The 12,848-nt window shown below is 45.9% G+C and overlaps 1 protein-coding gene across 1 annotated transcript in view; it reads right to left on the bottom strand.

Moving 5' to 3' along the window:
- The window catches only part of LOC115005847 (transcription factor COE1-like), a gene marked incomplete at its 3' end in the record, with an annotated part of 121,953 nt that overhangs the window by 44,809 nt on the left and 64,296 nt on the right, over positions 1-12,848 (bottom strand). The window contains exons 9-10 of the mRNA XM_029427817.1: positions 8,532-8,605; positions 3,345-3,413 (exon numbers count right to left, since the gene is read on the bottom strand). Of these exons, the coding sequence (XP_029283677.1) occupies positions 3,345-3,413; positions 8,532-8,605 (143 nt within the window). The remainder of the gene's footprint in view (positions 1-3,344; positions 3,414-8,531; positions 8,606-12,848) is intronic.

Below are 12,848 nucleotides of genomic sequence, written 5' to 3' on the forward strand. Positions count from 1 at the left end.
AGATGAGGGGGTTGAGGAGGGGGGAGATGAGGGGGTGAGGAGGGGGTGAGAGGAGGGGGAGAGATGAGAGGGTGAGGAGGGGGAGAGATGAGGGTTGTAAAGAGGAGGGGGGGAGATGAGGGTTGTAAAGAGGAGGGGGGGGAGATGAGGGGGTGAGGAGGGGGGTGAGATGAGGGGGTGAGGAGGGGGTGAGAGGAGGGGGGGAAAGGAGGGGGGGAGATGAGGTGGTGAGAGGAGGGGGAGAGATGAGGGTTGTAAAGAGGAGGGGGGAGATGAGGGGGTGAGGAGGGGGTGAGAGGAGGGGGGGAAAGGAGGGGGGGAGAGGAGGGGTGAGGAGGGGGAGAGATGAGGGTGTAAAGAGGAGGGGGGGAGAGGAGGGGGGGAGATGAGGGTTGTAAAGAGGAGGGGGGTGAGGAGGGGGGAGATGAGGGGGTGAGGAAGGGGTGAGAGGAGGGGGTGAGGAGGGGGTGAGATGAGGGTGTAAAGAGGAGGGGGGGAGAGGAGGGGGGAGATGAGGGGGGGAGATGAGGTGGTGAGAGGAGGGGGAGAGATGAGGGTTGTAAAGAGGAGGGGGGGAGAGGAGGGGGGAGAGGAGGGGGGGAGATGAGTGGTGGTGAGAGGAGGGGGAGAGATGAGGGTTGTAAAGAGGAGGGGGAGATGAGGGGGTGAGGAGGGGGTGAGAGGAGGGGGGAAAGGAGGGGGGGAGAGGAGGGGTGAGGAGGGGGAGAGATGAGGGTTGTAAAGAGGAGGGGGGGAGAGGAGGGGGGTGAGATGAGGGTTGTAAAGAGGAGGGGGGGAGAGGAGGGGGGGAGATGAGGGTGTATGTAAAGAGGAGGGGTGAGGAGGGGGGAGATGAGGGGGTGAGGAAGGGGTGAGAGGAGGGGGTGAGGAGGGGGTGAGATGAGGGTGTAAAGAGGAGGGGGGGGGAGAGGAGTGGGAGAGATGAGGGTGTAAAGAGGAAGGGGGGGGAGAGGAGGGGGGAGATGAGGGGGTGAGGAAGGGGTGAGAGGAGGGGGTGAGGAGGGGGTGAGATGAGGGTGTAAAGAGGAGGGAGGGAGAGGAGGGGGGAGATGAGGGGGTGAGGAAGGGGTGAGAGGAGGGGATGAGATGAGGGGGTGAGAGGAGGGGTGAGGAGGGGGTGAGATGAGGGTGTGTAAAGAGGAGGGGGGGAGATGAGGGGGTGAGGAAGGGGTGAGAGGAGGGGATGAGATGAGGGGGTGAGAGGAGGGGGTGAGGAGGGGGTGAGATGAGGGTTGTAAAGAGGAGGGGGGGAGATGAGGGGGTGAGGAAGGGGTGAGAGGAGGGGATGAGATGAGGGGGTGAGAGGAGGGGGGTGAGGAGGGGGTGAGATGAGGGTGTAAAGAGGAGGGGGGAGATGAGGGGGTGAGAGGAGGGGGTGAGGAGGGGAGGTGAAAGAGACAGGTGCATGCAGGTGTTTCTAAACAGCTGTGAGCTGATGTCTGGCTGCTGATTGGCTCACCAACACATGACACACATCTTTAGATTCAGTGACGAACAGGACGTCAGTATCTCTGATGTCCCTCCAGAATAAAAGTCCATAAATCCCTCAAGCTTTGAACTCTCTTCATATCAAAGTCATCCAGTGACAGAGTTCATGCAGACAGACAGGAGCTGCAGACAGACAGGAGCTGCAGACAGACAGACAGGAGCTGCAGACAGACAGACAGGAGCTGCAGACAGACAGGAGCTGCAGACAGACAGGAGCTGCAGACAGACAGACAGGAGCTGCAGACAGACAGGAGCTGCAGACAGACAGACAGGAGCTGCACACAGACAGGAGCTGCAGACAGACAGACAGGAGCTGCAGACAGACAGGAGCTGCACACAGACAGACAGGAGCTGCAGACAGACAGGAGCTGCAGACAGACAGACAGGAGCTGCACACAGACAGACAGGAGCTGCGACAGACAGGAGCTGCAGACAGACAGACAGGAGCTGCAGACAGACAGACAGGAGCTGCAGACAGACAGGAGCTGCACACAGACAGACAGGAGCTGCAGACAGACAGGAGCTGCAGACAGACAGGAGCTGCAGACAGACAGACAGGAGCTGCACACAGACAGACAGGAGCTGCAGACAGACAGGAGCTGCAGACAGACAGGAGCTGCACACAGACAGACAGGAGCTGCAGACAGACAGGAGCTGCAGACAGACAGACAGGAGCTGCAGACAGACAGACAGGAGCTGCACACAGACAGACAGGAGCTGCAGACAGACAGGAGCTGCAGACAGACAGGAGCTGCACACAGACAGACAGGAGCTGCAGACAGACAGGAGCTGCAGACAGACAGACAGGAGCTGCACACAGACAGACAGGAGCTGCAGACAGACAGACAGGAGCTGCAGACAGACAGGAGCTGCAGACAGACAGGAGCTGCACACAGACAGACAGGAGCTGCAGACAGACAGACAGGAGCTGCAGACAGACAGGAGCTGCACACAGACAGACAGGAGCTGCAGACAGACAGGAGCTGCAGACAGACAGACAGGAGCTGCACACAGACAGACAGGAGCTGCAGACAGACAGGAGCTGCAGACAGACAGGAGCTGCACACAGACAGACAGGAGCTGCAGACAGACAGGAGCTGCAGACAGACAGACAGGAGCTGCACACAGACAGACAGGAGCTGCAGACAGACAGACAGGAGCTGCACACAGACAGACAGGAGCTGCAGACAGACAGACAGGTCTTGCGTCCACAGAAACCTGGAATTTGGACAGCTAACGTTGTATTTGAGCGTTTGGATATTATGTCCGTGCACGAGATCGGAGACGAGCCGCCGTCTGTGTCACATGACATCATACTGCTGCGTTCTCCGCCGGGTGTTGATTACACAATTCACACAGAGCGGCGTGTCGGGAGAGAGAGGTGAGGAGGAAGCGAGACGCCAGGAAACACAGGAAATGTGACTTGATGCCGGGCGGCTGGGTTTGTGCTCAGACGAACTTCTGCTAACTTTCATTTGTGAAGACGAATCATCTTCATCATCAAGTTCACACACATGAAGTGAAACCAGGAAGGAGACCTGAACACCAGCAGTGTAAACGCCTGAGGAAGACCTGAAACCAGGAAGGAGACCTGAACACCAGCAGTGTAAACGCCTGAGGAAGACCTGAAACTAGGAAGGAGACCTGAACACCAGCAGTGTAAACACCTGAGGAAGACCTGAAACATCTGGAACACACTGAAGGTTTCATGATCTCCGCAGCAGGTTGAGTGCGTCTGTAGTATTCAGTGTGAACGAGTCCTGCACTGAGCAGAGGAGAGAAGACAGACAGGTACACGGCGGTACAGAGAGACAGACAGGTTTGGGAGCTCCTACCTGTCGATGATGACGGGGTCGGAGGGCGTCTCGTTGCGGTTCCCGCAGCTCTTCTTGTCACAACACCGACTGGAAGAGAGAAGGACAGGTAGAGTGTAAAGTCCCGCCACAATAAAGTTCCACATGTCACACAAACAGTTTGTTTTATTACACTGTTACTGTTTTCATTGTGTGTGTGTGTGTGTGTGTGTGTGTGTGTGTGTGAAGCACTGAACATGCTCTACAGCCCCGCTTCACCTCCCCACACACACACACACACACACACACACACACACACACACACACACACACTCTCTCTCTCTCTCTCTCTCCAGCTGGGTGAGGTCCCAGCCAAGGTCAGTAACAGTTGGATGACGCCCAGCGATGGAGGAACCACTGTGGATCCCCCCCCCCCCCCAGTGCCATCGCCCCCAACAACCAGCCAGCCAACCGGACAGCTGCTCGCCAAAACAGCCGCCCAGTCCAGGTAGCCAGAGGGCAAAGCGGCCGGCGAGCGATTCATCCCACCAGCCGCCGACATGAAACCCAAGGGGGCGACCAGGAGCTGCGGAGGCATCCGGAGGGAGGGGGCGCTGGGTTTCTATTCCAGCCCCGCAGGGGACGGGTGGAGCCAAACGAGGCTTCTGGTGTCGTGGGTCAGCGTGGCATGTTTTACAGCAGCAGGCTGAATCCAGCACATTAATATCCATCAGAGACAGCAGAGAGAGGAGGTCAGTGAACGCACCACGGGCCTCAGAGACAGCAGAGAGAGCAGGTCTGTGAACGCACCACGGGCCTCAGAGACAGCAGAGAGAGCAGGTCTGTGAACGCACCATGGGCCTCAGAGACAGCAGAGAGAGGAGGTCAGTGAACGCACCATGGGCCTCAGAGACAGCAGAGAGAGCAGGTCAGTGAACGCACCACGGGCCTCAGAGTCAGCAGAGAGAGCAGGTCAGTGAACGCACCACGGGCCTCAGAGTCAGCAGAGAGAGCAGGTCAGTGAACGCACCACGGGCCTCACAGTTTATATGAAGTTTATAATCTGGTGATTTGTTCCTTTAATAGATTTATATGTTAAGTGATTACCAGCAGTAACTACTACACATCTGTTATATTACTATTTATTTATTTGTTATTACGTAAATGTATAGTGATATAATTATGTATCATTTATGCTTCTTGAAAATCCAATAAAGAAAGTGTAAAAGAATAATATATATATATATAATATATAAATAAGTAATGCACTTAAGTACACTTATAAGATACGTATGAAACATTCATCATTTTAGTTTATTAATTAATACCAAAGGTGGAAAAACAAACTCATTGTTTTGTCAACGAGTCAAAAAGTAATTATTTAATAATCAATGTAAACAGTAAAAGTAAATCTATAGACGTATAAATAAGGTATTTATTTAACATAATAATGTTTTAAAATCAAACTCATCAGCTGTTTATGTCTGTTAACAGCTGATGTATAACTCACGTATACGTGAGGAGTTACTGCCTTTAACATTATTTTAATCTTTTATTTTAAAGAGAATATAAGAAACTTAGATTCTTGTGACAAACTGCAAATCTGTTTATTTAAATTATTTTGTCTTTATCATCAACGGTTTGAATCTGAGACGATTTCAGATAAGAAATATAATTATTATTATAATTAAATGTTAGAAATGAATTTACTCAACAGTATATAAACAAGTTCAAATTCATCGGTAATAATTATACATTAATATAATATATATAATATAATATATATAATATAATATATATTATATTATATATATTATATATATATATTATATATATAATATAATATATATAATATAAATAATATTATATTATATATTTTATATATATAATATATATAATATAATATATATAATATAATATATATAATTTAATATATGAGTTTACTAGATAAATCTTTTATTTATGTGATTTATTATTTGATCATTATTTATTCTAAAAAGGTGAAAGATTGTCATAAATTCACAGCTTCACAAAGTCAAACATGGCGTCTAAATATCCAAATATATCCATAAACAATAATTAACAGTCTTTATTATAAGAGGATTTCTAGAAGTTACAGGAGTTTAGAATCTGATAATCTCTTTTACATAAGAGAAATATTTGATGGTCCAACGAGGCAGAGACGAGTGAAAGTGAATGAATGAGCGTGAACACGAGGATCCATCATTAATAACAACTTCTGCTGTAATCTTCTGACAAGCTGCTCCGCACAATGAATCCACATCTTCCTCATCGCCGCGAGGGTCATTAACATATCTTCCGGTAATTCTTAAAAATTAATCATATCGCATACGACCCGCGACGTCCAATTACGCTCCTGCGTTCGCCCCATGCTGTCCTGAATCACATTGCCATTTGACAAACAAGCGTCAAATCGAGGCTGTGAATGCCAAATGAGACTCTTTATGAATCATTTATCACGCCGTCTGATCTGTAAGTACAGAAAAATCATAAACTAAGCGCTGTGTTGTGGCTGTATGGGTGTGTGTGTGTGTGTGTGTGTGTGTGTGTGTGTGTGTGTGTGACTGTATGGATGTGTGTGTGTGTGTGTGTGTGACTGTTACCATAGGACGCGCCACAATAATTTATTCCCCCAGCTACTTGGAGCCATTAGTGAAACTTCCAGGAGACCAATTAGCATTGGAAACCCACTGGTGCTGCTGTGGTGACAACCTCCTCCAAACTGCCAAAGAAGTGTTATAAACAAACTGGACCCCAGGAGCTCAGCCGGGGCCCCTCCAGGGAGCGGGGGCCCCTTTCCAAAGACAAAAACAAACCTTGGCTGAGCGTCCACAATATACCGCCTTAATGACGTTTCCCCCCGGGCCGCAGACAGGCTAACACCACGGACGGCTAATGACTGAGAGGAACAACACACACAAGCCTGAGAGGGAGTGTGTGTGTGTGTGTGTGTGTGTGTGTGTGTGTGTGTGTGTGTGTGTGTGTGTGTGTGTGTGTGTCTAAAAACTGACAAAAATAAAACAAACTGTGTGTGTTGTTGCCGCTGTCACTCATTCTGGTGGAGAGAGTTTGTCCCTGATCGCCGCTGCAGAGAGCTGTACAAACACACACACACACACACACACACACACACACACACACACACACACACACACACTCAGGCCCCAAAAATAATTCAGCCACAGGAGCCAGTTTGGCCGGCGAGCCTCAGCCGGGCCACACAAGCATCATTACTGCTGGCTGCTCTTCCTCGCCACTTCAGACGTCGCCACAAGTGGAATCTACTTAAGCCACAAAGAAGAGGTTTGTCCGGGCGTGTCGGCGCTCCACCATCACACAGAGAAATAAAAAGAATAACAGCGAGCCCCTTCAAAGGCTCCCTGAGGCCGGCGCTCGGATCACAGCGTCCAGATAACACGGAGCGGGACGGGCAGGGCTCGCTTTCAAAGGGCAAGTGTTGTAATTACCCGAAGGCCTGGAACGCCTCGGCGGCAGCAGCCGGGCCTGATGATTGGCTGCCAGCAGCCGGCGCCGCCTGGCCTGGAAGCGAACCCTTTCCCTCTCTGTGAGCAGGGCAGCAGGTTTTACTCCGCAGCATCGCCCGGAGCCTGCCAGCACGGCCAGGGAGAGCGAGGGAGAGCGAGGGAGAGCGAGGGAGAGCGAGGCGAAGAGTATGAGAGGAGAGCGGCCCGGAGCTGGCGAGCCTCCGGGAGCCCGCTGGCAACGCCGCCGTGCCAACCTGGCTGCTCACTGGTTGTGATTGGTAGTTTTGGAAAGCAGCAGAGTGCCGTTTAAGAATGGTTAATGTGCCGCAATGATATGATGGAGAGGTCACACACACACACACACACGCACACGCACACACACACACACACACACACACACACACGCACACACACACACGTTGGTTCATTATTTGAATGACTTTAAGAGTTTCTTTAAGCAGAAGAACATCATGTCCCGATAACAAAGACTCCTCAGTAACTTCTGTTCAGAGTCTCACGAACAATATTTGCGTCTGCAGAATGTAAATATGAGGAGTGCGATCAGGTAGACGAACCAACAGGGACGCCCTTAAAGAGCTCACCTGGGAGCGGACTCTCTGATGCCTCTCATTAGCGAGTGGAAACACAGCATCCATCGGGGGGGAAGCCGGTTAATAATCGCACTCAATCACATAATGACTGAAGCTCAGACAGCCGGCCGCCATTATGAAGCTCTGAGCGAAGGGATCTGGGGGGGGGTTATCCCCACGCATCGATAAGAGTCGGAGGACGAGGGACGTTCAGAGGGACCCAAGAAAACACGCGGAGGTCAAAGTGCTCACACGTTACTGCAGCAGCTTTAATCTGTGCAACAGAAAACATTTCTCTCACACATCTAACCGGCAGCTACACCCTGTTCACACCTCATCTTTAAACCAGTTTATGTGTCACGTTCACATACAAACCAGTTCACTGCACAGAAACCAGGTAAGCCAGTTTACAGCATAATGTGAATCAGTTCACTGCAGATATAAACCAGTTTACACCAAATCTGATCGTATCTACTGCTCATTAACACCAGTTGACACGTGAACCAGTTTACTCTAATTGTATTCTCCCAATGTATTTACATTCACCCAGTTGTGCTACAACATTGAAACCACTTTAGTGCGGCTGAGTTTTGCACTTCATGCCCATATGAACCAGTTGAACCAGTTTACTGATGAACCAACGAAGATCCAGTGGATTCATTATTTTAAAAAAGTCAAATCTAAACGTGGCTCAAAGTCTCTGCAGCTTCAGGTGTGTGTTATAGGTGTGTGTGTGTCCTATTTTTACCCCCCCACCCCACACACCCCCAACTCTTCTTCTTCTTCTTCACTCCTCAGTCTGAAGCAGTAAAACCATTAACTCTCAGACGACAGCAGAGACACGCGGGGCAGGAAACGTGTTGATTGGTGTGATGAACATCCAACCAACAGCTGTTCTTTTTTCTCTTAGTGATACACACACACACACACACACACACACACACAAACAAGCCAACAAACGGTAACTTCTGTGAATATTTATACCATCTTATACCATTTTATCTAACCATCTTTCATACAAAAATGCAGCTCAAAGTGCTTTAATAATATAAAAAATATCTATACAATTAAACTAGGATCAGCACCTTTAAACACACACACACACACACACACACACAGCGCTGTGATCTTACCTGCACATGATCTCGTGGGTGAGGAGGACGCGGCACATCTCGGGGTTCTTGTCCTGACCTTCGTACAGGATGGGCTGGTGGGACAGAAGCACAGACAGGAAGGTGAGTTACTGAAAGAAAAGTGTCAAATATTAAAACTAAAGTAACAGAAAAGAAAAGTTTTCACACCGAACGCTTTAACCTTCTTATCTCAACACATTTTAAACGTCGGTTTGGACGCCGAAACAGTGAAAACATATTTATTTTTGTTAACAACAAGTTTCCTGCAACGTCAAACTGATGTGTTGATTTCTACAGGTGTTAGTACACACAGACAAACCAGTTTACTCCACAGACAAACCAGTTTACTCCACAGACAAACCAGTTTACTCCACAGACAAACCAGTTTACTGTACAGACAAACCAGTTTACTCCACAGACAAACCAGTTTACTGTACAGACAAACCAGTTTACTCCACAGACAAACCAGTTTACTCCACAGACAAACCAGTTTACTCCACAGACAAACCAGTTTACTGTACAGACAAACCAGTTTACTGTACAGACAAACCAGTTTACTCTACAGACAAACCAGTTTACTGTACAGACAAACCAGTTTACTCCACAGACAAACCAGTTTACTGTACAGACAAACCAGTTTACTCCACAGACAAACCAGTTTACTGTACAGACAAACCAGTTTACTCCACAGACAAACCAGTTTACTGTACAGACAAACCAGTTTACTGTATAGACAAACCAGTTTACTCTACAGACAAACCAGTTTACTCTACAGACAAACCAGTTTACTCCACAGACAAACCAGTTTACTCTACAGACAAACCAGTTTACTCCACAGACAAACCAGTTTACTCCACAGACAAACCAGTTTACTGTACAGACAAACCAGTTTACTGTACAGACAAACCAGTTTACTCCACAGACAAACCAGTTTACTCTACAGACAAACCAGTTTACTCCACAGACAAACCAGTTTACTTTACATTCCAACCAGTTTACTCTACAGACAAACCAGTTTACTCCACAGACAAACCAGTTTACTGTACAGACAAACCAGTTTACTCTACAGACAAACCAGTTTACTGTACAGACAAACCAGTTTACTCCACAGACAAACCAGTTTACTGTACAGACAAACCAGTTTACTCTACAGACAAACCAGTTTACTGTACAGACAAACCAGTTTACTCCACAGACAAACCAGTTTACTGTACAGACAAACCAGTTTACTCTACAGACAAACCAGTTTACTCCACATACAAACCAGTTTACTCTACAGACAAACCAGTTTACTCCACAGACAAACCAGTTTACTGTACAGACAAACCAGTTTACTCCACAGACAAACCAGTTTACTGTACAGACAAACCAGTTTACTGTACAGACAAACCAGTTTACTTTACAGACAAACCAGTTTACTCTACATTCAAATCACTTTACTCTACAGACAAACCAGTTTAATGTACAGACAAACCAGTTTACTCTACATTCAAATCAGTTTACTCCACAGACAAACCAGTTTACTCTACAGACAAACCAGTTTACTCTACAGACAAACCAGTTTACTCTACATTCAAACCAGTTTACTCTACATTCAAATCACTTTACTCTACAGACAAACCAGTTTACTCTACAGACAAACCAGTTTACTGTACAGACAAACCAGTTTACTGTACAGACAAACCAGTTTACTCTACAGACAAACCAGTTTACTGTACAGACAAACCAGTTTACTCCACAGACAAACCAGTTTACTGTACAGACAAACCAGTTTACTCCACAGACAAACCAGTTTACTGTACAGACAAACCAGTTTACTCCACAGACAAACCAGTTTACTGTACAGACAAACCAGTTTACTGTATAGACAAACCAGTTTACTCTACAGACAAACCAGTTTACTCCACAGACAAACCAGTTTACTCTACAGACAAACCAGTTTACTCCACAGACAAACCAGTTTACTGTACAGACAAACCAGTTTACTGTACAGACAAACCAGTTTACTCCACAGACAAACCAGTTTACTCTACAGACAAACCAGTTTACTCCACAGACAAACCAGTTTACTGTACAGACAAACCAGTTTACTCTACAGACAAACCAGTTTACTCCACATACAAACCAGTTTACTCTACAGACAAACCAGTTTACTCCACAGACAAACCAGTTTACTGTACAGACAAACCAGTTTACTCCACAGACAAACCAGTTTACTGTACAGACAAACCAGTTTACTGTACAGACAAACCAGTTTACTTTACAGACAAACCAGTTTACTCTACATTCAAATCACTTTACTCTACAGACAAACCAGTTTAATGTACAGACAAACCAGTTTACTCTACAGACAAACCAGTTTACTCTACATTCAAACCAGTTTACTCTACAGACAAACCATTTTACTCTACAGACAAACCAGTTTACTGTACAGACAAACCAGTTTACTCTACAGACAAACCAGTTTACTCTACAGACAAACCAGTTTACTCTACAGACAAACCAGTTTACTCTACATTCAAACCAGTTTACTCTACATTCAAACCAGTTTACTGTACAAACAAACCAGTTTACTCTACAGACAAACCAGTTTACTCTACATTCAAACCAGTTTACTCTACAGACAAACCAGTTTACTGTACAGACAAACCAGTTTACTCCACAGACAAACCAGTTTACTGTACAAGACAAACCAGTTTACTCTACAGACAAACCAGTTTACTCTACAGACAAACCAGTTTACTGTACAGACAAACCAGTTTACTCCACAGACAAACCAGTTTACTGTACAAGACAAACCAGTTTACTCTACAGACAAACCAGTTTACTCTACAGACAAACCAGTTTACTGTACAGACAAACCAGTTTACTCCACAGACAAACCAGTTTACTGTACAGACAAACCAGTTTACTGTACAGACAAACCAGTTTACTGTACAGACAAACCAGTTTACTCCACAGACAAACCAGTTTACTGTACAGACAAACCAGTTTACTTTACAGACAAACCAGTTTACTCTACATTCAAATCACTTTACTCTACAGACAAACCAGTTTACTCTACAGACAAACCAGTTTAATGTACAGACAACCCAGTTTACTCTACATTCAAATCAGTTTACTCCACAGACAAACCAGTTTACTCTACAGACAAACCAGTTTACTCTACATTCAAACCAGTTTACTCTACAGACAAACCATTTTACTCTACAGATAAACCAGTTTACTGTACAGACAAACCAGTTTACTGTACAGACAAACCAGTTTACTCTACAGACAAACCAGTTTACTCTACATTCAAACCAGTTTACTGTACAGACAAACCAGTTTACTCTACAGACAAACCAGTTTACTCTACATTCAAACCAGTTTACTCTACAGACAAACCAGTTTACTCTACAGACAAACCAGTTTACTCTACATTCAAACCAGTTTACTGTACAGACAAACCAGTTTACTCTACATTCAAACCAGTTTACTGTACAGACAAACCAGTTTACTCTACATTCAAACCAGTTTACTCTACAGACAAACCAGTTTACTCTACAGACAAACCAGTTTACTGTACAGACAAACCAGTTTACTCCACAGACAAACCAGTTTAATGTACAGACAACCCAGTTTACTCTACATTCAAATCAGTTTACTCCACAGACAAACCAGTTTACTCTACAGACAAACCAGTTTACTCTACATTCAAACCAGTTTACTCTACAGACAAACCATTTTACTCTACAGACAAACCAGTTTACTGTACAGACAAACCAGTTTACTGTACAGACAAACCAGTTTACTCTACAGACAAACCAGTTTACTCTACATTCAAACCAGTTTACTGTACAGACAAACCAGTTTACTCTACAGACAAACCAGTTTACTCTACATTCAAACCAGTTTACTCTACAGACAAACCAGTTTACTCTACAGACAAACCAGTTTACTCTACATTCAAACCAGTTTACTGTACAGACAAACCAGTTTACTCTACATTCAAACCAGTTTACTGTACAGACAAACCAGTTTACTCTACATTCAAACCAGTTTACTCTACAGACAAACCAGTTTACTCTACAGACAAACCAGTTTACTGTACAGACAAACCAGTTTACTCTACAGACAAACCAAATTATTCTGCAGAAACCAGTTTATTGCATCTAAACCAGTTTACTTTTCACAAAAACCAGTTTACTTCACATTTACTCCACATGTAAACCAGTTTATGAACCAGTTGAGTGCACATGTATACCAGTCAATATATAAATAAGTTCACAGATAAACAAGCTTCTCCTAAAAATGTCAGGGTGATCGTATGAAACA

Source organism: Cottoperca gobio, unplaced genomic scaffold (assembly GCF_900634415.1).
Source record: "Cottoperca gobio unplaced genomic scaffold, fCotGob3.1 fCotGob3_37arrow_ctg1, whole genome shotgun sequence".
NCBI lineage: Eukaryota > Metazoa > Chordata > Actinopteri > Perciformes > Bovichtidae > Cottoperca > Cottoperca gobio.